Here is a 27,163-nt window from a genome sequence, read left to right on the forward strand (position 1 = left end):
ACAGTACCATATCAAATACAAAATACAATGTAGTCACAGGATCCCAGAATGAAAAATGTACACTGCAATCACAACTAATTAACCGGTGGGAATGAGCTCCTTTAATACAGGTCTGCTTCACTTTATGTACAATTATGTACTCTACAGAAACTTGCTTTTGATACACTGTGGCTAATCTAACCAGAGAAGTCGCCTCCACTAATATGGCGGCGCCGTAGACGCGTCAACACTCGGAGTCCCAGAATGCAACGCTTTAGCTGTGGCGCGCATGCGTGTTGAAATTCTTGTATCCTAAACGCTGGTTCTGGAAGCTGGTGTGTGCTGTTTTAGCTAACGTTTATATCTGTTTCTGATCTAGTTTACACAAAAAAAATGGCAGCTAGATATGATCGAGCTATAACTGTTTTCTCTCCTGATGGTCACCTTTTTCAAGTGGAATATGCTCAAGAAGCGGTGAAGAAGGGCTCTACGGCTGTAAGTGTTTGATGCGCGCGAGCTGTATTTAGCTTAGAGGTTAACCTCTTTAGATATCCTGAATATAACTGCGCTTTTGTAGGTACACAGAAGCACTTCTGTTGCACCGCTGTCTAGTAAATATAGAAGTGGTAACATTTTCAAAGTAATGATAATGAGTAGTTAGCGACAGAGCTAACTTGGCTAACGTTAGCGCCATTGAATGAGAAGTCGGCTAATCGTGACTTGCATGTTCTCGCGTCCCAAGTCACAGGCCAAGCTCCAAGTTACAGTCCGAATAGATTATCGTATTTATAGACTTTATAATAGATAATATAATTCCACAAACACTTTTATAGTGTAATAATGTTACTTTTGTAGTTATTAATATTAATAATGTATTTTCGTTATAAAACAATAAATAGTTTTGTGTAATATACAGCGCGCCTGTAGAGGGCGACATAACACTAACCCTGCTCCTTTGCTGTTTATGAACACTGCAGCTCACCTGCTGAAAAATACAACAGAATCCCTCATAGAATTTATAATGGGAATTGTATTGGTTTTAATGGAAACTGTAATGGTCCCTCTGGGTCTCTATTGGTAATTTATTGCCTTCTACTGGTGGTGTTATGTCTAGTTCATGCCATTAACTGGATAGCTATGTCCTTTATAGACCCTACTATGTAATCGAATCCATTTTCTAATGGTTTTAATGGTTAACAGCTGGTTTGTAATGGTATCTGTAGTGGAAACCATTAGAATTTCTGTGATGGTTTATATTGTGTGTTTTCTTTCTTCAGCATGGCAAACTTTAGTTCCAGCTGCAGCTCATTCCCATGGCCTTGTATTGTACAGATGTTACACAGTAGTAGAACTGTAGTAGTCTCCACGACATTAAACGTAGCTATAAATGAATAAAATCTACAATTTGTTGTCCTTAATTAATGTAGGAAAAAGTCTAGAGTTGACAAATGGCCGAAGAGGAAAATAATCAACTTCACACCACCCTGTAATCAGTTATTTTCCTAGAAGACACAATCTATTGTGTTTTATGCCTTACTTTTACACTTGGTGTGCATTTTATCAAGTACTCAGTCCCTATAGCATAGCTGCACTTTACTCAGGTACACTTCTCAATCAAAGAGGGAGAACATCAGTGGAAAGTGTCTCTAGTACAGATGTGTCAAAACCAGTTTCTCATTGAGCCATATCAGCATTTTTGCGAGTCTGTGAAGGCAATTAAATATTATCTATTCTAATTACACCAGTAACCTAGGTTCTGAAAGTACAGTAGGATGAAGTTAGGAAAGAGCAGGACTTAGTAAAGTTGTATGCAGTGTTTTTAAGATTTATTATACTGAATAAAGTTTTTCTTTGTGTATGAGGGGTTGCATAGACTAGTCGATTAGAGCAGTGCTTCTCGGACCTGTCCTGGAGGACCCCCAGCACCTGATTGAACTCATCAGCTTATTAATACAGACTGCAAGACCTGGATTGGGTGTGTCCGATAAGGGGGACATACAAAATGTGCAGTGCTGGGAGTCCTCCAGGACAGATTTGAGAACCCCTGGATTAGACTAACGCACTCACAGGTCAGGCTGTGATGGTAAAGAAATGCATGTGGGGGAAAAGCAGTGTAAATGTAATACTTTTAGGTGAGATGAAGCAAGTCAACTGCACATTATGTAAGACTACATAAAGATTTTTTATCTTTTGTCATAATGCTGTATGATTCACTTTGATATCACTTTGTGTGTATTGTTTTCCTACAGAAAAGACAACTAGTTCACTACTCGTTTGAGGTACTGATCGACGAGTGAAAATGAATAGCAGTGATATTAACACTAATACCAGGGCCATATCTCCCTGCAGTTCTCGCCTGGTTTCCCACTGACGCTAAGCAGGGTTGAGCCTGACCAGCACCTGGATGGGAGACCTCCTGGGGGAAAACTAAGGTTTCTGCTGGAAGTGTTATTAGTGAGGCCAGCAGGGGGCGCTCTCACCCTGTGGTCTGTGTGGATCCTAATACCCCAGTATAGTGACGGGGAGACTATACTGTAAAAACAGCACAGTCTTTTGGGCAAGACGTTAAACCGAGGTCCTGACATTCTGTGGTCAGTAAAAAATCACAGAACACTTATCGTAAAAAAGTAGGGGTATAACCCCGGTGTCCTGGCGAAATTCCCCCACTGGCCCTAATAATCCCCATCTTTGAATTGGCTATATTACTCTCCTTTCCTCTCCACTAATAGCTGGTGTGTTCTGGCACACTATAGCTGCCGTCTCGTTGCATCATCCAGGTGGATGCTACACACTAGTGGTGGTTGAGGAGATCCCCCACCATACTATGTAAAGTTCTTTTGAGTGTCTAGAAAAGCGCTATATAAATGTGTCTGTAAATATGCGGTTCTTCTCCAAACTGTTGCCACAAAGTTGGAAGCACAGAATTGTATAGAAAGTCTTTGTATGCTGTAGCATTATAATTTCAGTGGAATTAAGATGTCCCTGTGCACAAAGCCAGCTCCATGAAGACAGGTTTGAGAAGGTTGGAGTGGAAGAACTTGAGTCTCCTGTACAGAGCCCTGACCTCAACCCCACTGAACACCTTTAGGATGAGCTGGAACACCATTTGCACACCAGACCTCCTCCTCACCTGACAGTGCCTGGCCTCAATAATGCTCTTGTAGCTGAATGAACACAAGTCCCCACAGCCATGCTCCAAAATCTAGTGGAAAGCCTTCCCAGAAGAGTGGAGGCTTATTATAACAGCAAACTGGACTGAATCTGGAAATGGGACGTTCAACAAGCACATATTATTGTGATGGTTAGGTGTCTACATGCCCTTTGGCCATATAATGTATATAAATGTAAGAAGGTGATTTAAGAACTCACATGAGCTTGGATGCGAAGAATGTACATGTCTTTAATCTTCCATGTCTTGTGTCTTCGTGCTCTGTCAGCTTTTCTTTATCCTTCATATTTGTAGGTCTTGAAACTGGGGGATACAATTTGCGATTTGGAGTTATGTTTCTGAATGGGTTTTATTGGCAGGTCTAACTTGCAGCACATATTGATGTTGATTGTAACCAGAGTTTCAGCACCGTGAGATGCGAGAGTATGTACGCTGTACAGCGTTGTATACGAAACCCAGGCATGACTGCGAGCTGTTTCCATATTATTTTCTTCTCAAACCTGCAGTTTGTCTTGAAGGTCTCCTTTATTTGGTTTCTTCGTACAGGTTGGAATCCGGGGCAAAGACATCGTTGTTCTGGGTGTAGAAAAAAAGTCTGTAGCCAAGCTGCAAGAGGAGAGAACGGTTAGGAAGATCTGTGCCCTCGATGAGCACGTGTGTATGGCATTTGCAGGTAAGCATACTTCTTTTTTTATTTTTCCCCCAGCCTGCTTGTTTCCCAGCACTGCGTTTGCACGTGTCAATGTGTGTGATCTGATCTCATGTTTGTTGTAGGTTATATTATTACATGATATATTTCAATTATTACTCGGGTCTAAAGGAGCTGAACATTTTATCTTTTTTCAACGAGTTGAGCTTGAAGGGGAATGTAATATCTGAAAACCAGACGTGCATGATTTGTTCCTTTACAGGTCTCACGGCTGATGCAAGGATTGTCATTAACAGAGCAAGAGTGGAGTGCCAGAGTCACAGACTTACAGTAGAGGACCCTGTTACTGTAGAATACATCACGCGTTATATTGCTACGCTTAAACAGGTACTGGTTCTTGGATACTGAACTAACTGACGAGTCGAATGAGAGGGAGTTAGGTGGCCCACAGCAGGGCAAAAAGTTCCATTTAATAAATGATTTAGAGAAGTTAAAAAAAAAAAAAAAACGCGCATTCTGGACAAGCAACACAAACACACCAGTATATGTGCTCTTGCTCTGCCTCATTTTTGCACACATGCAGTATGTTATTGTCTGTGTAATATGTCAAGCACCTTTACAAAATACGTTTGAGTTTCACTTATTTTTAGTATTTGAATATAATCCTGTTAATTAGGTCTAAAATTTATGCGAAATTTAAATTTCAATCAGTGAGTGGTAGTGATAATTTGAACCACTGAGTGAACTTCTGATCAGAAGGTCATGAGTTCAAATCCCAGCACTGCTGTGCCCTTGAGCAAGGCCCTTAACCCTTAACTGCTCAGTTGTATAAATGAGATAAATGTAAGTCGCTCTGGATAAGGGTGTCCGCCAAATGTAACATAAATATTACATCAATATCAGGAAGTGATTTGCTTATATGACAAAATCCAAACTGTTTCCACTTGGAGCTTTTCATTTAACTGTCATATTAACACAGTCTCTTTATTTTTCACTAGCGTTACACCCAGAGCAATGGAAGGCGGCCATTTGGCATCTCCGCCCTAATTGTGGGTTTTGACTATGACGGGACTCCACGTCTGTATCAGACAGACCCTTCGGGAACGTACCATGCGTGGAAGGTAAGAGTGTCAGACTACCATCAGAGCTGGCTCCACCTAATAAGTGACGCGCTGCTAAATAAATGATAAGTGATAGGTGTCGCACCACGTATCATTTCGCTACGTAATCTTCAGTTGATGTAATGCAAGTGTCCTAGCGCTTAACAAGAGTTTGGATTCCTCTAGAAAAAAATAGATTCAATTCTAATTCGTGTCTCAGTCTTAAGGTTTTCATTTCACTCGCCCTAGCAGATATATTATACACTGCGGCATTTACACCGAATATACGATCTCAATCTAACGTTTTAATTGAAATGAATTTATTCTAAGAAAATAAACCCTTATCACAAATATTTTAAACAAAAGTACATACCACAATTATTGGCATCCCTAGCGAATGTATGACAAAAAATCTAACTGAACACTTTCCTATTACTATTTTATTTTATTTTTCCTAATGTTTAGGAACTCTTAAGCGGTCATCTTTGACGTCCTGTTGTACTGGGGTATAAATATGAATTGACACAGAAGCCAAATTCCTTAAGTTATTCATTAACATGGGGAAGAGAATACACAAACACAAGTGTGTTGACCTTCATAAATCAAGAAGTCACTGTTTCAAAAAAGAAGCCACCTCTATGTCAACAAACATATAGGATGGTGTGCCTGTTCATCTAACCACAAACGTTAGCACCTAGCTCCTGCAAAGGACTTCTGTCATCGGATGAGATGAAATCAGAGCATTTTTGGAACAAAAACAGAAGTTGAATGATACACCATTTCATTTTTATCAAGTGGCATGCACACATTTGATCTTGTTGTATCTGCAAAGAGTTTGTATTGTTTTTGTATGATGAATTATTTAAAATAATTAGAAACTATTGCTATTACTCCAGCAAACATCCTACTGCATCTGAGATCATTGCATTAATCAAGCTGCTAAAATGTTCTGCAAAACAGACAAATGCTGTAGTTTCTTCAGCCACGATTTTAACCGCATCTGAAAAATGTCATGCTAGTGGAGAGGGCCCGATTCAAATCTCATGTCATTTGTCCACAATGCTTGAGCCAGCCACGCTACCATTTACACAGGTGTTTGATTACGGTTATATCTTGGCAATAGTTATTAAATATCATTCAATTCCTTCACCATGTTGCTAGGCAAATGCGATTGGACGCAGTGCCAAAACTGTGCGGGAGTTTCTCGAGAAGAACTACACTGAAGAAGCCATCGCTAGTGACAATGACGCCATCAAACTGGCTATTAAAGCCTTACTGGAGGTAATAAACAGATGCTAAACACAAGCACATATTTTTTCCCCCAGACATTATCAAATTTGTTCATTGTGTTTATTGCAATTTGAATGATACTATTTAGGTTGTCCAGTCTGGTGGAAAGAATATTGAGCTGGCTGTGATCAGGAGAAACCAGCCTCTCAAGGTAATATGCTCTTCATTCCTTGCTTCTGATGGTGATGGTTGTTTGCACTGCTTATTTAAATGCTTTACTGGATATTAAACATGGCTTTCGTCACTTGTTGGTTAAATTTACACACGTTCAGATTTACCTTTAACTGATTTGGCAAAAGGTATACGGAAACTATTATAATCCTAACAAATGTATGTTCATCTAAAAAAACTAAAATCTGGATGTTGGTCAACTAATCGTGTGCAAATCTGGAAGCAAGCATGTGCGTTAAATTTAATGCTAATCTAAACCTCCACTTTTTAATACAAGTAGATAATACAATAGATTTTAGATTGCAGTATTTTTCTTTCTGGATCTCTTTAGTTATATCTCTTTCTGAATCCCTGTGTTAAAATCATTGCAATCCAAATTTGGAACACTTTAGTATTTTTGCTGTGGTTAATTTTTTTTTTATTACTTTGGGGAGAGAAAATAAAGACAGACTCGAATTTCATTTGTGTGTGACACGAGGACAGCACGACTCATAGCTGAAACATTGGCAGATTTTTTTTTTCTTGAGAACAACATGGCTTTTATTTGTCACACATACAGTCCCCTCAAAAACTCGGAACGGCAAGGTCAATTCATTTGTGTGTGCTATACACCAAGGGTTTGAGATCAAAAGATGGAGATGAGATGAGAGTTTAGACAGGGGGTCTCCCATTTCTACCTTCTCCTTTGCCCTGTGGAGTTGTTGGTGATGTCACTGACTCTTGTTTTTAGGTTTTTCTTTACAGCTCTCACAATGTTTCTGTCAGCAGCTGCTGTTGTTTTCCTTGGCCGACCCGTTCGGTGTCTGTTGCTCAGTACACCAGTGGTTTCTTTCTTTTTCAGCACTTTCCAAATTGTTGTGTTCTCAATGCCTAATGTTTGTGCAATGCCTCTGATTGATTTTCCCTCTTTACTCGGCATCAAAATGGCTTGCTTTTCTCCCATAGACAGCTCTCTGATCTTCATGTTGGCTAATCCTTTTTAACAACAAATGCAGCCTTCACAGGTGAAACCAAGAGTAGATGTTCAGAGCTATTTATTGTTTAAGCAATCATTCTAACAGGACACACCTGGGTAACAAGAAACACCTATGTCACATGTTCCAATATTTTTGCTTGCCTACAAATTTGGTGTTCTGATACAAACTGCGCTATGCTCTATGGTGTTTAACACATTTACATATAAATACCAGGAAATAAAAGCTGAAATTCTAAACTCTCTTCTCATATTCATCTTTTGATCTCAAACCCAAATGTCTTCAGTCTACAGCACACTACACATGATTACATAATGTTAGCTACTACTTTTTAGCCTTGTTAGAGTTTTCAGGCAAGCAAAGCATGGAACTGGGCAGCACAGTGGAGCTTTTTACATGCACTGCTTCAACAAACACATGCCTGAGGTGTAGCTGTAGCAGCAGGGTTTGAATAAACTTTGTTAATGTATCCCCTGCACACCTCTTTATGTAAAAACATCACTAAGGAACACACCTGTAAACTGACACAAGTGACTACTCCTGGGTAGTTGGCAGTTGTTGTAGAGTTGTCACTTGCAGGCAGGTTATTCACTTTTGTGATGTATTCTTATTGAACATTGTTCTGCTCTCCATATTCAACAGATCCTAGAGTCCAAAGAGATCGAGACACTGGTTGCCGAAATTGAAAAGGAGAAAGAGGAGGAAGCTGAGAAGAAGAAGCAGAAGAAGTCTTCATAGGTCATAGACACACTCGAGCTAACTTCAATACGCCGTTATTTTTTCCCTCTTTTTATATTGGCACAAGCACTTGGTCCACAGTTTGCCTGATGTTGGCTTCATTTCTCATCCACTGTTGGTTACATGCACCATCAATATTCCTCAAAACCTCACTGGGAGTATTACATTAATAATAAATCCTCTTTCAATACAGAACTTTTGTTTGACCTGCCTTTTTAAAATGTCTATAACGAGAGGCTTCTTGTATAGATGAAGTCCAGTTCCATATACAGTGATGGCCATTTATAAAAGCATTTCCCTGTTATTTCATTTCTGTTCATGTCTAATTAGATACTGTGCTGTTGGCTTCATATCACAGTGAAGATTTTGCACGGATGTGCTCAAACTAACTCGCCCAAATAAAGTATTGTGGTTTGTATTCTCTGAGTGGATGATATTTGAATTATCTTCATCATATATCATGTAAAAGCACGACCTACACCACACATGCACCACTCGTCTTGCTTGTTACTGGAACGTGCATCAGATAATGTTAACAGTTGCTGTCTTAGTATTCATGAACACATTAATATTAATAGGAGAGAAACTGCCTTTGTCATCCCACATTTAATGTCTCATGAGTGGGCTGGAAACCTAGAGCATTCTCCTTCCTCCTGCCTTTGATCTTGCGTAGGAAACCGAGACACAGACGACAAAGACCTCTCGAGACGGTCTGAAGATTTAATCAATAATTAAATAACTTAAGTGCCAAGTCAACTTCTACTACTAGTTGCCATAGTAACATTTATTAGTATGTCATGCAAATAACATTGCACTTTTGACAGAAACCAGTTTTCTTGCCTCTAAAATGAAACATTCTGGAGGGAGTGTGTGTGTATATAAAATTCACCAGGTTATACTGTATATGCATCATATCCTGTAAGCTAAAGGAGAAGCAGTGTGTGCTATTTGCCAAAGCGCAAGCGCCGGACTGTCAGGATCTGCGGATCATGTGCGCTTTATGGTCTTCACTCCCATTGGTAGTTGCTGCACCAAGTTGCTCCAAATTTACATAAAGTTAAACTTCAACTTTGTTGCGCCGCTGGACACGTCCCACATTTAGTCACCAACGGTCGAGGTCACTCATATTGCCAGACGTCCACAGCTCTCACTGAAAATTTGCCACTGCGAGCTGCTGTATGTGTGAATGTATCTTGAATGTACCTTTAAGTGGATGCTGAAGCTGATGGGCAATTTTCTCTTGGTTTTCTTTCTCAATTATACAAATTGTGGGCCTACAGCTCTGATAGTGACACTGGCTCTTTCAACATTTCACACATAGCAACAAGATGACATTAAGAGTTGTTATAGTGATCTTTCAAGCAATAAACTGTGACAAACAAAAAAAGACATGTATTGAATACATCCTGTACGATTAAGGGATGAAGACGTCCAACATGCAGGCTGAGTAATTAAAACGAGTGGTCATTAGTGGTTGGGAATGTGTGTGTGGGTTACTGCAGGGCATGGGCTCAGCTGTGTGTGCATGTTTTTGTATATCTCACTGAGACACACACATACTGGAGATGACACTGGAAATACTCCAGGCATACTGTACATAGCTCCCAGTGTGACAGATCTGCTTATTAAGAGGTAATAGAATAACCAGACTTCTGGGTCTCAAGAAAGCTTTAAGATCCTGCAGCCAAGGTCAGACATGGTGCTTCTATCAAACTGTTCTCCTCTCATTGTAATAATATAAGCTTGTTTCTTTTCCATTTTTCTATTTATATCAGCATTAGGTAGTACTATCCTGGTGTAGTTTAAATGAGTTCCTGGGCTTATCCTCAGTATCAAAGAGGAATCTGAATAAAATTGTATTCATGAATGAACAAACCGTCATTAAATACTGTTCACTAAGTTTTAGACACTGTTGTTTGGCTGGGAGTTGTGAGGTGATTTTTCCTCTCGGGTGTTTTCCTCCGGTGATGATGTTCTGGTTGCTCTTCTCTTGGCCCAATGGCTATGTGTAGTTCCTGTTGGTCAGCTCTAGGGTCTGAAGTGACATCCCTTTCTGATTGGTTGTCCCTAACCCCTGAGGCTGTATCATACCCTGATTTGTCAGTCCGATTGCCTGCGGCAGTGCCCTACTCTGATTGGTTGATCCCAGCTCCTGAGGCAGTATCCTGTTCTGCACAGGCTTGGTGCTGTAGGGGATGCCCTCAAGCTTGTTCCAAAACTCCATCACTGACTCCTCATTTATTTACTAAATTGCATTATAATTAAAAAATGTTGTTAAAGTATTTAATTAAAATATCAGTACAGTTGTATAAGCAGGAAGCCACAATATTATTTTGGGAAACTAATGAAGTTGCTTTAATAAATTAGTACATTTTCCTCAAACAAAGCCAATCCCCGCCATCATTCTCCACACAAACACAACACAAAGTGCAATGCTGAAGTGTTTTAATAATATCAGGATCCAAAATATTTCAATCAATATTTGCAAGGGTCAAAATAAGGATTTTGAAAACAACTGAACACTAATATGATCTAAATAGAAGGAAACAAAGAAATGACATGGTCTTTAAAGTAAAACGTAATAATTAGTCCTCTATATAAGCCATGTAAAAAGTTATTTTGGAACTAAATGGAAGAATTTCTACCGTAAGAAAGCATGGTAGAGTGTAAGGGAGCGTCGAAGTGCACGGTCCTGTTCCATGCAGAAGATCAGATCTCTGAAAGTCACACGTGTTGGAACCCTTTGAGCAGTTCTCTGTGCACGTAAACCCAGAACCTGAGTGGAAACAGAGAACGTGAACTTCCTACTGGATTTCAAACTCCACCAAATAAATGCAGATTTTACTACAGTTATAATCTTTTTGGAAAAGAGTGTTCATCATGACATCCTTTCATTAATAATCAAACATTTTAATAATATAAAGTGTTGGTTGCTGCAGTACATGTGCTTGAAAGGAGGTATAGCATCCTTTGCCTTTTCTCTCTCACAAATCTCGGTTATGTTCACTCAGTACATCAGATTCTCTTATACCATGCAAGTAGCAGATGCATACAAGATGCATATTCCATGACAAATACATGAAACACAAAAAACTGCCTAGATAGAGAAGATAAGGCTATTTGGTTTTCATAGGCACTATCTGCAATGCAAAACACTTCCCTTCATCATACCCATCTGCCTAAGTGGATCTTTGTGGATTTTACCTTGTACTAGAAAGACACTCCAAACCCCCATGAAACATAACACAGAGAAACTCAGACCAAATGAAAATGAATATCAGCTCGACTGCAGGCCAACACGTGTGCGGCTGCACAAGTGTGTTTACAAGACTACAAATCCTTCCCTCAGCAAAACCACATAGAATACAAACATACCAATCCTGGTTATCACTTACACAGTCACATTCTCTCACGGACACAGAGAGGTGCTTATGTAGAGGTCAATACCTTGTTAGTCCCAGAGCCCGAAGACTCCAGAGGTTTTCTCTTACGAGGCCCGAGAGCCGCCAGTGCTGCCAGGTTAGCGTCTCTGTGCTCCATCTGAGCTAGCTCCAGCTGCTGCATCTGAGCAAAACAGGTGAACTTGTTATAATAAAGGCCATGTGTTCATGTGACCATGTTCTATTGGCAGCTTCACAGATATTATGGTACATTTTGCCCCCCCCAACTCACATTTGGCCAATGTTCTAATCCAAAGCAATTTATAATAGAGTCAGGATTGAGCTCCTGCTAGGTTGGAATGAAAACCTGCACCCACACCGGGCCTTTGTGGATAAGATTGGACACCCCTTCTTTAGACCATATAGTGTATAATAATGCCATCTTTAAGAGACCAGGGTCAATTATGCCAATTATAGGCTCAGCAAAATATCTATAATCCTTTGCTGTGCTGTATGTAGGTACTGTGCTGAATTTGGTTACCTTTCTTATCCAAGTGCAAGGACATACAAGTGGAGCTAAAAATAGTGCAGACAGATTGAACAGTCACACAGACGTCCTGAATCTGATTAATGTCTCTGGCAGGAATCACTTCTCTACTGGCATTAGTAGTGTACTGTCTGCCAAAGTTTTTATCCCCCCCTCCAAAAAAAGTCTTTTTCTAGCAGATTTAAGAGGCCAGCAATTTAATCATTAATTTGATTTTAAACAGCACTTTAAATTAGGCTATAGTTATATAGGTTTGCTCAGTGAATGCTAGAATTTAAAAAACTGCAAAAATCACAAAGCCACTGTGTCGGTGTTTTTTCACTTTTTTATTTTTTTTGGTTACAAAAATGTTATTTAACATGTACCTCAGAAAGAAGGAAAATATATTTGAAATGTCCAATCAGCTGCTTGTTATTATGAGTAACAGTCAGTTTTTTTTTTTATAAAAGTAGACAATACCCTATGACAATGTCCTTGCATTTTTGAAAGATTACCAAAAAATTTTTTTTTAAAGGATTAATGCTGACAAATCATACAGTGTATATTGTCCTGTTTTAGTAGTACTGTACTGTACTGTACTGTCCTTTCTTGTTAGCACACGTCTGCATGTGCACTTTGTGGAGAATGTGTAGATCTTATTTAGTTCAGTGTCGTCTCATGTGGTTAGTGTGTTGTTTTATGTAGCACCATGGTCCTGGAGGAACGCTGTTTTGTTTCACTGTGTACTGTACCAGCTGTATATGCTTGAAGTGACAATAAAACCACTTGAACTTGAACAATATTAGTTGGAATGTAAACTAGCAAGGTTTAAAAAAAAAAAAGTTTAGTTTTATTTCAGGTTGTCTAACAATTTCTTAATCCCCACACCCAGGTCTAAGGAGCCTTCATTTTGCTCCACGTACAGCCCCAGGCTTCATTTTCTGCTCCAATTAAACTCAAATTAAAATTAGCTTCCAATCAGAAAACCCCCCACTAGTCTAGACTACTGTTTCTGGTTTGTGTCCTAAGGAACTCTGACAACTGAAACACAACATAAGAGGAGCATGTGTGCGCGTGCGCACACACACACAGACAGACACACATACACACACACCTCTTTCGCTCTCTGTTTGAGCCTAAGCTGCTCGGGGTCCTCAATGCTTGAGCGACTCTGAAGGGAAAATAAAACAAGACACAAAATGGCAAGACTGCTTACTTTCAGTGACCCTTCATGTGTACACACACACACACACACACACACACACACACACACACATTTACCTTAGCGAAGCGCAACAGGGTTTCCCTCTCCTCCTCTTCTCTCCTTTGTTTCTCCACTTTCTCCAGCTGCTCCAGGAACTTCAGCTGTGAGCGCGTGTCACTGGTCTGAATGTTCCGCCAGTCATCCTAACTCCGGAAACGTGCATTTAAGCTTTAACAGCATTCAGTACCTATTCATTCAGTTTTTGACTCAAATCCACAGACTCTTCATATCTTTGTTTTGCATTACTTCTATGGTGCCTTGCACAAGTATTCAACCCCTTGAACTTTTCTCCATTTCTGTAATGTTACAACCTAGAACTGAAATATACTTAACTGGGATTTTCTTATAAATCTGCATAAAATAGTCCTTATTATTGGGGGGGGGGATTTACATTGCAAAATTATTTATAATTGTTAAAAAATAAATTAAATGTAGAAGTTTTGATTGCATAAGCATTAACCCTCACTGCTGTGAAACCCAAAAATTTGTTCTGGTACAACCAGTTGAGATCAGAAGTCATATTAAATGGAGTTGAATGGAATCTACCAGTGTGTAATTAAAGTGCCATGTGATCTCAATACAAATCCACATGTTCCTGGAAGGCCCCAGAGTTTGTTAGTGAACATACCTAAACAAACAGCATCATGAAGACCAATGACCTATCAAAACAACTCCAAACAACAAAGTTCTGGGAAAGTTTAATTCAGGGTTTGTTTAAAAAAAATAAAAAACAAAAAAAGAACACCCCACATCTGGCAGAGCAACTGTGACTCTGCTTAGAAGAGTAAGGAGGACGATAGTCAGAGAATAACCAAGAGGCCAAGAGTAACTCTGAAGCAATTGTAGAGAGCCACAGCTCAGATAGGAAAGCCCAGACACTCCACAACGTGCAAAGAAAGACGTTATTAACGACAAAATCCCATATGGAGTTTGCCGAAAAGCATGCTGGAGAAAACGTGGGAAAGGTTCTCTGGTCTGATTTTTTGGCACAAAGCACTATGTTAGAAGTTCTTTGTGCACTATGGTGCACTATAGAAGCAATATAGTGCACTATAGAAACCCATCACTCCTAATCACCCTGAGAACACCATCCCCACAGTGATGCATGGTGGTGGTAGCATCACAGTGTAGGGATGCTTTTCATAAGCAGGGACTGGGAAACTGGTCAGGGTTGAGAGCGAGATGGGTGGACCCTAACAGAGGGTAGCCTTAGGGGAAAAAAAAAACAAAAAAAAAAACTATAAAACTCAGCAAGAGACTCGGGTAATATAAATACTGCACTAAGTTAGACATATTGTATGAACTAAATTAAGTCCATTTAAGTTCCAGGATGAAACTACAAAATGTGGGAAAGTTAGAAAAGGCACTGTATGTGTATTTATAGGAGCTGACCTATTGGAATAGTGTATTACATAGTGTATTGAGTTATACTAGTTACTAATGCATGTATTCAGGTTGCCAGTATGATCCATGCAAGGTGTTTTGGTTCATCTGTGTGTATGTGTGTGAGAGAGAGATTGCACATACCCTGTAAGAGATGTTATGATGATGTGCTATAACAGTGAGTTTTTCCAGCAGATCACGAAGTCTTTCCTGTGTGGCATGAGAAAGTAACCCAAGCACATCTGGATTCACCTCTGCAACACCCAGAGAATTACCTATGCGCAGACACATGCACAGGCATAGACACGGACCTAGCCATCACTAGGTGTCACTTTTGACTTTAACTGGGATTGATTTATTTTAAATCACTGCCAATTACCATGTCTTTCTAAAAGGCAGTTGTGAGAACATTGCTTAACTGTGTTCTCAGCAGTAAGAACAACGACCTCAAAACAATGCCAAAGAACACTTTGCACATTTTATTTATCCAAATGCACAAACAATTAAGCTAGGTTTAGCTGTATTGTAATATACATCTAATTTAGATATTAAAAGTAGCATTGATGTTCTTTCAACCAATGAATATACAGTATGTATGTGCTTAGACGGTTTTTGTAATATGCATTGCTGTTGCTGCCTAAAAATATCTAGCTAATAAAGTCTCTACTTCTCGGTCATCTAATTTGTCAGTTCAAAGCTCCTGCTTTTGTAGCGTCATAAGCGGATTATCCTAGTCTCTCTCTCTCTCTCTCTCTCTGTGTGTGTGTGTGTGTGTGTGTGTGTGTGTGTGTGTGTGTGTTGATTTGGAGGAAGGACTGAAAGACAGGTTGTATTTGTTTGCATTTTAGGTTTAAAAACAACTAGCTTCAGCTAATTTCATGCAAAAATCACTGACTGCATACATGTAGAAAAAATAAGTACACCCCATGGAAATTGTTGGCTTTTTTGATGTATTTGGACAAGCAAACATCTGATCCTCTTTGAAGTAGTGTCTATTAATGAAGTTGATATACTTGAACAAAACCACAAGGAAAAATAACTTTCAATTATTTATTCAACAGAAATATCAAAAAAATGCGATTTTCTTCTGTGGAAAATGTAAGTACACCCTTGGCCTCAAAAGCTATCATTGCCCCCTTTAGCAGGTTTTTATGTATTATTGTTCCCCAGGCTTGCTGGAATTTTTCACAACACTTCAATGCAATATTCTTTCAGTTGCAAGATGTTTGAGGGTTTTCTTGCATGTACTGCCCATTTCAAATACCCCACAACATTTCAATGTGATTCAAATCTGGGCTTTGACTAGGTCAATCTATAACCCTCCATTTCTTCTTTTTGAGCCATTCCTTGGTGTATTTGCTAGTGTGCTTAGGATCATTATCCTGTTGAAAGGTCCACTTTCGGTTCAACTTCAACTTTCAGACAGATGGCCTCACATTGTCTTTAAGCACTCTTTGATACGATGCTGAATTCATAGTTGAATCAATGAATGCAAGCTGTACAGTCCCTGGGGCAGTGAAGCAACCCCAAACCATAACATTTCCACTACCATGCTTCACAGTTGGTATGAGGTGCTTCTCCTGAAAAGCTGTCTTTGGTCAAGACCAAGCATGTCAGCTGTGTGGCCACAGTAACAGCAATCTTTGAGTCATCTGTCCAGAGCACATTATTCCAAAAGGCCTGGTCTTTGCCTAGATCAGTGGTCTGGAACCTACGGCTCATGAACTACATGTGGCTCTTTGACAAAAATCATGTGGCTCGCCAGGTGTCTCACCCTTCACCAACATATCGCTGAGGTCAAATTCCTGGGGAAAATGCAAAGTCAATTACAATTCCTTTGTTGTACAGCCTACCAAAATTAATTAAAATTCTGTTTACAATAATATTTCAAGTTGTTCCAGCCAGTGCGTGTATGCAGTACTGTGTGCATGTGTCACGCCAGCAAACAACGGCAAACCACTTATGTTTCTATGGCAACCTCTCACGCTCAGATTCAAGCAGCTACCTAGCTAGTTTATGGAGATGGCGAAAAGAAAGAATTCAGAGAAGCATCGAAAATTTTAAAGTGACTAGACTGAAACATGCTTTTATTGAAAGCTCTGGTGTGCTGCTGTGTCTTATTTGCACAGAACGCTTTCCCTCAAAAAAAAAAAAAATTACAAAGTTAACTGTTAGAGATTGTGCAGCTGCAGCAAAGTACCCGGTGGGCGAAAGCCAAAGGAAGGTGCGGAGCTCCAACATAAACTGCAAGCAGGACAGCTACAGCTGCAAGCGTGGACAGTCGCAACTGGAAGCCTGAATGCTGTTCATTGGAGATTGTAAGACAAGGAAAACCTTTAACTAATGGATGGAGGATATGTTACATCATGCATGTTGAGAATGGCAACTGAACTGTTTGTGGATTTCCCGAACAAGGAGAAAATCGTGAGAATGAGAGGGAAAGAGCACAGATATAACTTCGGCAGATTTTTTTTTCTCTTACAATGTGACGGACAGAGAGACAGAGAGACAGAGAGATATTTTATGCTACTCAGGTGGAAACTTAACCTCAAAGTGAAAGCCCTGCACAATTAATTCCATACTGCAACATTACCTATTGTTTGGTGCATATTTGTTTTTTGAGTTGTCTATGGACTTAAAAAGTTATTGTTATCAAAAAGTTACTGAAAAAACATGTTTCTTATAATAATAAAATATTCACTTTTGCAATGGCTCTTTAAAAAAAAAAATGAATCAACCAAAAATGAAAAATAGCTCTTTGGTGTAAAAAGGTTCCCGCCCCCTGGCTTATATGCTCATTGTCAAACTATAGTCTAGGGAGGCACGCCACCCATGCAGATCAAATTTGTGCAATCTCTTTCTGATTGCAGAAACATGCACTTTGACACCAACAGCTGCAAGACTTCTTAACAGATCCTGTGATGAAATTTTGGGGCTCTTGGAGATTACCTTTTGCATCAGACTGTCTGCTGGGATTTTGCTGGAAATTTGCTGGGACGGCCAGTCCGGGACAAAGTGGCAGTCGTTTGAAAAACTGTGCCACCAGTATATTATTTTCCTTACAGTGGAATGATGCATTTCAGATAATTTGGAGAGCTTTTTAAATCCCTTGCCAGACTCATAGGCATCCACAACATTTTTTTCTGAAGGCCTTATAGAACTCTTTAGATCTTGGCATGATGACACCACACACCTCAATAACAAAGGGAACACCAGACACTAGATATGAGAGGGGTATAAATTAGACAGGTTCCACCTGCACTCCCTAAGCAGGTTCTAATCACTGGCACCCAATCTTCAACACCTGATCCTAGTTTTATGGATTTGATGGTGTGATAAATATAGGGGTGTACTTACTTTTTCCATGTGACTGATCTTTGCTTGTCCAAATATGTCAAAAAAGCCAACAATTTCTATGGGGTGTACTTACTTGTTTACATGACTGTAACTCAAAATATCTCTAGGGGTCAGGTATTAATTGCTGCTTTCGCCTTTTGTAATGCTTGGTGAACAGACGGACATCTGCAAAATCTCTCATTCTGCCTTTTCTGCTGATGCAGATTAAATTCCTGCAAGGCCAAGCCCATCTATTTTATTTCCACATTCCCTTGTTCCATCTCCTCCTCCAGGCTAACTCCTCCTTCCCCTACCTCCTTTTGTTCTCTCACTTTCTCTCCCTTGTTATTTTGATCAGCACGATGGAGGGGATTCCTGCCAATCTGGTAATTTTGCACCACTCCATAGGCGTTAGCATACTGATTAAGTGGAACAGCCTTGTCAGTGATACTGCTGATCAAAGAGAGAGCCTCTCCCTTCTGACTCTCACTACCAGGGCTCAAGATGTGAGAAAAGGTCAGGAGTCAAAGCGTGAGAGCAAACGACAGAGACAGATAGAGAGAGAGACAGACAAAGATGAGAAACGAGGATACCTTATGGATATTAAAGATACAAGGCATTTCTCTGACTGAGTAGGTGTGAAGACACCGTTACCAATTTGAAGCACTCTCTGTTGCAGTGCTGTGATCTGGAGGAAGGGCTCGTCCCTGCATGAGCGCACCACTGTTCCCACCAGCTCTGAACTGGACGCCAAAATGCGAGCGTTCTCCTCGTTCACATTAACACCCGCCATGGACGCCACATCATTTATGTCATCATCATCACTAATTCACAAAAGCACATGGACATACATGCCCAAATGAGAGATTGAATAAATACATTTCTGTTTCTATACGTATTGGTAATTTTAATCACGAATAGGTTTATAGGTTCACCTTGTAAGTATAAAATTACTTACTAGCCTGTTATCCTCCTCTACCCTGTCGGGCAAAGGAAAGGGGAGACCATAAGCCCATCACTAACCAGGCGTTATTTGAGCTTTGGATCATTCTCAGCAAAGCAGTTACCTTGATGGGGGCAGAGGCATGACAGAATGTGTCGTGTTGCCACTTTATTACGGACACCTTCCTTGTTGGTCCACCTTGAAGAAACAGTTTCTGTGTTACTGTGTCCAGTTTCTGAACACAGCATCACTGGTGGCTGAATTTCTGGTTGAGTGACCCGATACATTTGTACTAGTGATCCACCACCCAAATAATATCTGGTCGGCAATGGTCCTATTTTGATCCCTTTTCACTGCTGAATGGCTAAGAGGCTATTGGAAAAAATTGTGTACAGTACCATATTGGTTACATGTATACAATTACTGACTGTAAAGTAACCAAGCCTAAGTGCACTGCATTTATAAACAGCCACAGACAGGTAATTTTTTTCCCCTCAAATCCAAACACAAAATCCACAATGGAGCAGAGAATATTAAGTCATTACCGGAATGAGCCTGAGGTGCTGTCCTTGAAATTTTGTGTTTGTGCTGCTTGAGTTGATCCAGAGGGGGTTTTAGATGCCTGGAGAGAATATTGCCTCTTAAAACCTCCTTTAAAAACAAAAACAAAAAACACTGCACTAGAAAGGTCAAAATAATTAATACAGCAAATAGTCATTAAAAAAATTCACTATGGTTATATTACTTTATGATTACCATAATTTTACTATGATGCTTTAAAGTAAATAAGTTATATATACACCAATCCACCCATATTCTGTACTGCTTATTATACACATAGGGTCGTAAGGAGCCTGTAGCCTATCAAGGGGACTCGGGGCAAGAGGCAGAAGGACAGCCTGGATGGGGTGCCAACCCATCACAGGGCACAATCACAGACACCCATTCACACACTAAGGACAATTTAGAGATAGCTATAACACACCAATAGACAATGCATTTAGAGTAGACAGTGCAGTACTATTTTCTATATTACTTAGCAAACAAAACATCCACACTTTAAATAAATTATGTATGTATATTTCCAGATCAGGCAGTGAGTGTATTTAATTTCCATACTTTTCCAGACTTTGTCCCTTTTTTTTTTTGTAAGGGAAAGAACTGAACATGGCACATTTCGTTAAGGAGAATAAGGAGGAGGAGAACCGTTACCAGCTGCTGCCTGTGTGTTGGTCTGAATGACTGGCTGCTTGGGCTGTGTGTGGTTCTGCACTGGCAACACAACACGAGGTGAGGCTGTCACACGCTGCTCCACAATCACTCCTTTGGTTTGCTGGATCACCTGGTCAAATATAAAACTTCAACTCAAATGCATAGCTAGTACCTACAGGCAGAAGTAGACAACTGAAAACAATAGCAAAAAATACACATCTCATCGACAATGCAGGAAACCAAGAGGGAAATGCTATATGTAAACGCCAGCTTTCAAACACTCAAATAAAAATTGTGTGCATGTGTATCTTTGGTGTAAGAAAAATGAGGGGCAACATTCCCGGAGATATTCTTCAATACAAACAAATGCAATAAACAATACAATCCCCAAAATTAGATTAAAAGATGACGAATGACATTTGAAAATGACTGCATCAAGCATGCGATAACAGGAGATGATGGGATACTGGTGGCTTTAAGTGAATTACACTGAAGTGTGGGTGGCAGGAACTAAACCAGAGAATGAAGATAAATTGGACAAAATATCATAAAAATGAGTCACAATTCAACAAAGGGGCTCACTTTCACTATTTCAAATATAACTTTTCAAAACTTGGACAGAAGAAAAATATACAGTATATTAGTTCACAGGAGATGAAAATGAAAATAGTTGGTAACAGTTCATATGTTTACTGTCCAAAGCATATATTTATATTTTGTCATAAAGCAGCTTAACCGAAATCTGGATTTAGATCCACAATGAAAAAAACTCCCCAAAAACACATAAGGAAGAAAACACAGAGGAACCAGACTCAAAACAAAACCCATCCATCTGGGTGATACTGGATAGTGGGATTATACACTCAGTGAACACTTTATTAGGAACACTATACTAATACTGGGTACAGCCTCCCTTTGCCTCCCTCAAAACAGCCTCAATTATCCATGGCATGGATTCCACAAGATGTTGGAAACATTCCTTTGAGATTCTGGTCCATGTTGATATGATTGCATCACTCAGTTCTGCAGATTTTTCAGGTGCACTTTCATGCTGTGAATCTCCCATTCTACCACATCCCAGATGTGTTCTACTGGATTCAGATCCGGTGACTGGCAAGGCCACTGAAGAACACTGAACTCATTGTCATGTTCATTTAAACAGTTTGAGAGAAATTTTACTTCATTGTGCATCATCATGCTGGAAGTAGCCATTAGAAGATGGGTACATATTGACCATGAATTGATGCACATGGTCAACAACAATACTCAAATAGGCTGTGGCATTCAAGCAATGATTGATTTTTATTAACGGGCCCAAAGTGTGCCAAGAAAACATTTCCCACTGCATTACACCACCTCCACCAGCCTGGACTGTTAACACAAGGCAGGTTGGGGCCATGGATTCATGCTGTAGGTGCCAAATTCTGACCCTACCATCTGTGACCTCAGCAGAAATCGAGATTCATCAGACCAGGCTACGCTTTTCTACATGGGTCTTTGCCGGAACCCAATGTGGTTTTCTGCTGTTGTGGCCCATCTGCCTCAAGGCTCAACGTGTTGTGCATTGTAAGATGCTTTTCTGCTCACCACAATTGTACAAAGTGGTTATCTGAGTTACTGTAGCCTTTCTGTCAGCTCAAACCAGCCTGGCCATTCTCCGTTGATCTTTCTCATCAGCAATGGGCATTGGTATATCAGTGGTTAAGTCATTGGACTACTGATCATAAGGTCATGAGATCAAACCCCAGCACCACTAAGCTGTCACCGTTGGGCCCTTGAGCAAGGCCCTTAAACCTCAACTGTTCAGATGTTGCTCTGGATAAGGGTGTCTACCAAATACCATAAATGTCAGTGTCAACAAGGCGTTTCCATTTGTAGAACTGCCGCTCACTGTTTTTTCTTTATTTCACAATTCTGAGTAAACTCTAGAGACTGTTGTGTGAAAAACCCAGGAGATCAGCAGTTATAGAAATACTCAAACTAGCCCGTCTGACACCAACAATTATGCCACGGTCAAGGTCACTGAGATCACATTTTCCCCCCATTCGGATGGTTGATGTGAACATTACTCGAAGCTGCTGTCCCATATGTGCATGATTTTATGCATTACACTACTACCAGATGGCCGATTAGATAATTGTATGAATGTTTAGGTGTTCCTAATAAAAGTGCTCAGTGAGTGTAAATCATTACAGTATGCAGTTGTAGAAGACTAAAGGCAAACAGTACTGTGTGAGAAGATGCTCAGTATGATTATGCTATTAAAAAAGGGGTCTTGGAATAAGAGTGTCTTTCTGATTTAAGCAGAAGTTCTTAGAAGTTACAAATCTATAGTATTCAGGAGAGGTTATCCACTGAAGTAAGGGTGAGAAACATTGAGAGTAAAGATTGAAACTCTGTTATATATCTGAACATTCTCTGCCAAAATGAGTTTACCATTTGAGGGGGTCTGGCTGGTACACTGCCTCGGACAGGCTGAGAAATGGTAGTGGAAGAAGAAAGGCTATGTTTCTGGGTGCTGCTGCTGATTATGGATGAAGAGGAGGCTTTGGGCTGCTCACACTGTTGGATGAACAGTTGTGAGTTTGGGGTGAGCTGACGCACAGCAGGAAGGCTTCTCTGAAAAAGACAAGAAACCCTCAGACTAAATTCTCTATTCTCCCTATTCTTAGAGATCAAACTCACAAAGATCTTACTTTAAGAAAGGGCACCAGGTACGGTTGTGGGGATGATTTCAGCTCCATGTAAAGTTTTTCAGTGAACTCCTCAGCTTCCAGTCGTCCATCCTGACAAGAAAAACCAGAACACCTTAGACCTGGTGCATACTAATACAGAAGGAGTAGAACTACAAAAGAATGTGTCTTCACACCAGCAGGTCTTTGACCAGAGCTCGAACATTCTGTGCCATGTCAGGTGAGCGGGTCCCACTCGATGCCAGCTTCATTAGCGTGATCAGAAAGTTTTTACATTTCTTTACATTCTCCAACTTCTCCTGTTAAGAACACGAACCACATTGATTTCACAAAGGAATGAAACTTTTGAACAAATTAAGACAGATTACAATGAAATCCCTTTTTTGTTTACCAAGTATACTATAATTAATGCAATTAATCAACATTACAAACATACACTTATATGAAAGATCATTATTTTTATTTAAAAAATTTTCAGCGGTCATGCATTAAATTCCTGGATTTTCAAAAACATTTCAAGCACTATATTTCGAATGCTAAATAAGTGCTTTACTTATCACATCTTTAAGTCTTAAAGTAAGTATGACATATTTTTGTCCTTAAAAAGTAGGGTTTTTCCAAACAATTATATTACATTATGGAGCCCCTAAAGGGACATGGTGGTGGAAAAAATTTGGGATGGGAGGAAAAAAAAAAATTCAAAGCTTTTGCGCTCTCTAGCAAAACTTTTGTATTCCCCAGAGAAAGTTTTGCCTTCTCTCGCAAAGATAGCCTACCTGTTGTGCTTTCTCGCGAAACCTGTGTTCTCACGAGAGACTTCCACGCGGTGGTTCATGCTTGTATCTTCACAGCATCACTTGAGTAATTTTTTCATCAAAACAATGCTCTTTCGCATAATATCCTTTTCAGGTGTCTTTCACTTATGTCATAACTGTACCAAGAACTAAACACAGACCGCATTTCTTTATATTTGAGTCCAAGTTCAAAAAAACCTCTATGAACTGCTCCATTGTGAACCTACGGAGCTGTCTGAACCACTACCAGCGAGAAAATAAACAGGAAGTGTTTGACCGAACTCATAACAGATTTTGCGAGGGAAGGCAAAAGCTTAAAAAAATATATTTCCTCCCATCCGAATTTTTTTCCCACCACCATGTCCCCTTAGGGGCTCCGTACATTATCATATAAAACAATTTTTATTTTATTTTTTTACCAATAATATAGCTGAACCCATCATATGTGTTATGTTATATGTCTATTTTTAACTTCGATTTGTGAGAAACCTAGTTCCTAACAGCATACATTAAAAAAATTTATTCACATTATTAGATGTGAAAGCTAACATAACATAACTAGAGATGTATCGGCCAATAAAGGCTATTTTCACGCTCTCGGCCATCGGCCGATAGTTTAAAAACATCCGATGATCAGGGCTAATTATATCCTGTCAATCAAACGAGGGCAGGAAAACACATCAATTTCATGCTGTGTGTAAAGAAGAGGTCTCTTGTGTGGAATGATGACAAAACAGCAGTCTGTAAACTTTAATCTCTGTACTGATAAGATTTTTATACCGGACGCTGCAGCAGTGAAGGAGTTTCAGCTTCAAGTCTAAAACATTTTTTATTAAAAGGGCCAGTACACTGTTGAAAGATTTAAATGAAGATGTGAAGATGAGTTGATAAAAGTGTATATTGCACAGAAAAATATATTTGTAGAGTAGTATTTTTCATATCCAGTTAATGTTAATATATAAAGTTGTTTATATTATATTACCAGTTCAGAGATGAAGTAGAAATGCTTTTGTTTGTGATGAGTGAATGTGAGCCTAACAGGTTTTTATAATTCAATCAATTAATTCTGTTAATATGAATTAATAACATTCAATAAGTTAAGAAATCTTACGTTAATCTTCAGAATTTAGTTAATGTGTTAATGTTAATTAGAGCATTGTGTTTTCTGTTTATGAGACCAGTTACTGTGAAACAACTTGTTAAAATGGAGAGAATAGAGTTTTTTGCATTTCTTTCAGAATTGTGGAATTAATCATTATTAATCTAAAAGAAGGTATAAAAAGCAGAACTATCAGTATCGGCCGAGATCACTCTGAATAATCGGTTATCGGTATCGGCTGAGAAATTTAGTATCGGTGCATCTCTAATAATAACGATGGAGAAATGACTCACGGCTGTGACCGTGACCGGGGTGGACACTTTGCTGCTGCTGGCTTTGAAGGGAATATTCGGGGAGATATTTCGGGGGCCACTGCCAACTGGGTGGATGTTTTGAGTAACTGTTGAAGAAAGTGATGTCTTGCCAACAGACTGAATAAATAAAAAAAAAAACATTGGTTAGTATTTAAATACCCAACATTTCAGAGTCTGCATACTAACTGCAGACCGACACCTACCTTCACTACAGATGTAGAAGCAACATTGGTGCCAGCGATGGTCCTTTGGCTTATGGTCCCTGCTGCGGTGCTTATCGGAGGTTTCTGAGCAGAGGTAGCTTTAATGACAGTGGGCCCTGTAATGGAGCTTGGCTTTAGGCCTGTCCCCAACACTGAGGGGGGTTTAATAATAGTGCTTCCTGTAGTGGTGGCGTTGATTATGGCAGTGCTCATGGTGGAGCTGGGCATCAGAACAGCCTTTCCTGACGAGGAGGCAGGTTTTACTAAGGTGGCGACCGTTGCAGATGAAGATGGGAGAGAGACTCTGATGATAGACGTGGCTGTTGGCTGTGAATAAGATTACTTTGTTTTATTGTATGACATAATACACACTGTTTTGTACACCTCATGCTACTCTAATACATAATTAACAAAAATAAAAATATAAGAGACAAAAGATACCTGGGAGGCTTGTGGTCTTACAGTTGTAGTGACATTGGATGATTTTTGCACTAAGCCCTGAGCCTGTGCTTGAGCCAAAGCCTGCTGGGAAACCAACATTAACTGCCCACTGTCACTGCGTATTAAAACCATACCTAGACAAACAAGCAAACAAACAAAGGCAAGATGAAGCACTTGCCAAAAGACACATTAGAGACACCCTTAAGGCAACACTACCTGCAACCTCATCACAAACCTTGTGGGATCTGGAAGTTGGCAGGTAGATGGAGAGATGTAGTCTGAGGGCTCCGTGGCACAGTTGCATTCTGCGGCAAAGTCGATGACCGCGGCAAAGTCATGATCGCTGCTCGGAGTGGAGCTTGGGTCACTGCTGGAGGTCTGACCTGGTTAGATATCACAGTGAGTCCTCCAGGATGTGAAGCTGAGATCTGTCCACTAGCCGCAGCTGCTGTAATAGCCGCTGACACCACTCTCGCCCCCACCACCAGTGGCGTGGAAGATCTGACAGACGCAGCAGAGCTCACTATGACTTTTGATGGTGGAGCCATGGAGGCAGATGTTACAGTGGAGGTCACAGGTGTAGCAGGGTTGGGGAGCATGTTGGAGGAAAGAGCTTCAGCTTTAGTAGGATCCTTTTTGAGTGCCTCAGATGGCTGTGATGCCTGAATATTACTTTCCTCTGGAGGTACTGACTCTTTGGCTGAAGTGTGGGACGCGCTGGTGGCTTCAGGTGCATTGTGTATATCTGATACCTGAGTGCACGGTGCTGGTGGAGTGGCTCCTGTTTCTGGAGATTCGCGCGCTTTTTCTGCCGAATCATCTATTTTACTAAAGTCGTTTGCGCTTTCGCTTTCAGACATGACAGAAATGTAGAACACAAGCAGCGTCGTGCCGTGTCAATATAACGCCTCGTTCATATCAGTGTGAACTGATTCCCGGCCATTGTCGTCCTCAGTGCGGAATTTAAACAAATCCCGCCTCTTCAATTAGCTGAGCTCTGAATCCTGAACCCTTTTCAACAATCAGCTGATATTTAGCATCAAAACTATAACTACATACGGAAGTCCTAAGCGGCCACATATTATTATTATTATTATTATTATTATTATTATTATTATTATTATTTTTACCCCTGATGCTTTCTCGTGATTTCGACTTAACAAAAGTTATTTTCTCGTGGTCACAATTTAATTTTCTTTATTAAGTTTTTTTGTTGTTGTTGTTGTTTTCTCGTGAGCTCGACTTAGTTTTGCTGTGCACTGGACATCGTCCCGAAGTCAATGGGGTTTTTGAAAGGGTTTTTTGGTTAAATGCCTGAAATATGGTCTGTGGTTAACACAAGCTCAAGATATGTTCGCGTTTTATACTACGACATAAATTACATCAGTAAGGTCACACTTTTTTTTTTTTTTTAAGGCTTTTACGTGTCTTAAAAAAGATTGTTGCTGGCTAAATGTTACTAGAGAGGTTGTTGGAGGAAATTAAACGTCATCACGCCGAACAGG

At 39.9% G+C, this 27,163-nt stretch overlaps 2 protein-coding genes across 3 annotated transcripts; one reads left to right on the forward strand and one right to left on the reverse strand.

The window, feature by feature from the left end:
* Positions 1 to 268: 268 nt before the first annotated feature.
* psma8 (proteasome 20S subunit alpha 8) lies at positions 269 to 8,488 on the forward strand. Its single transcript, XM_017456581.3, has 7 exons — positions 269 to 474; positions 3,695 to 3,821; positions 4,060 to 4,184; positions 4,796 to 4,918; positions 6,059 to 6,178; positions 6,276 to 6,338; positions 7,975 to 8,488. Exons 1-7 carry the CDS (start codon positions 373 to 375, stop codon positions 8,068 to 8,070), a joined length of 756 nt encoding a protein of 251 aa, XP_017312070.1. The 5' UTR covers positions 269 to 372; the 3' UTR covers positions 8,071 to 8,488.
* A 1,816-nt stretch (positions 8,489 to 10,304) lies between these two features.
* taf4b (TAF4B RNA polymerase II, TATA box binding protein (TBP)-associated factor) lies at positions 10,305 to 26,654 on the reverse strand. 2 transcript variants are annotated; one of them, XM_017456578.3, is made up of 15 exons: positions 25,894 to 26,654; positions 25,659 to 25,792; positions 25,218 to 25,544; positions 24,994 to 25,131; positions 22,984 to 23,106; positions 22,811 to 22,900; positions 22,551 to 22,733; positions 20,115 to 20,244; positions 19,448 to 19,553; positions 18,614 to 18,783; positions 14,768 to 14,898; positions 13,258 to 13,383; positions 13,091 to 13,147; positions 11,518 to 11,634; positions 10,305 to 10,846 (listed from the first exon to the last, which is right to left on the reverse strand). In XM_017456578.3, the coding sequence occupies exons 1-15, from the start codon at positions 26,516 to 26,518 to the stop codon at positions 10,712 to 10,714; spliced, it is 2,592 nt and encodes an 863-aa protein (XP_017312067.1). In that variant the 5' UTR covers positions 26,519 to 26,654; the 3' UTR covers positions 10,305 to 10,711. The 2 variants fall into 2 exon arrangements, with proteins under 2 accessions (XP_017312067.1, XP_017312069.1); XM_017456580.3 differs by lacking the exons at positions 10,305 to 10,846; positions 11,518 to 11,634; positions 13,091 to 13,147; positions 13,258 to 13,383 and adding an exon at positions 13,390 to 14,448.
* Between the last annotated feature and the right edge of the window lie 509 nt (positions 26,655 to 27,163).

The sequence above is a fragment of the Ictalurus punctatus genome, chromosome 25 (genome assembly GCF_001660625.3).
Source record: "Ictalurus punctatus breed USDA103 chromosome 25, Coco_2.0, whole genome shotgun sequence".
Classification (NCBI taxonomy): Eukaryota; Metazoa; Chordata; class Actinopteri; order Siluriformes; family Ictaluridae; genus Ictalurus; species Ictalurus punctatus.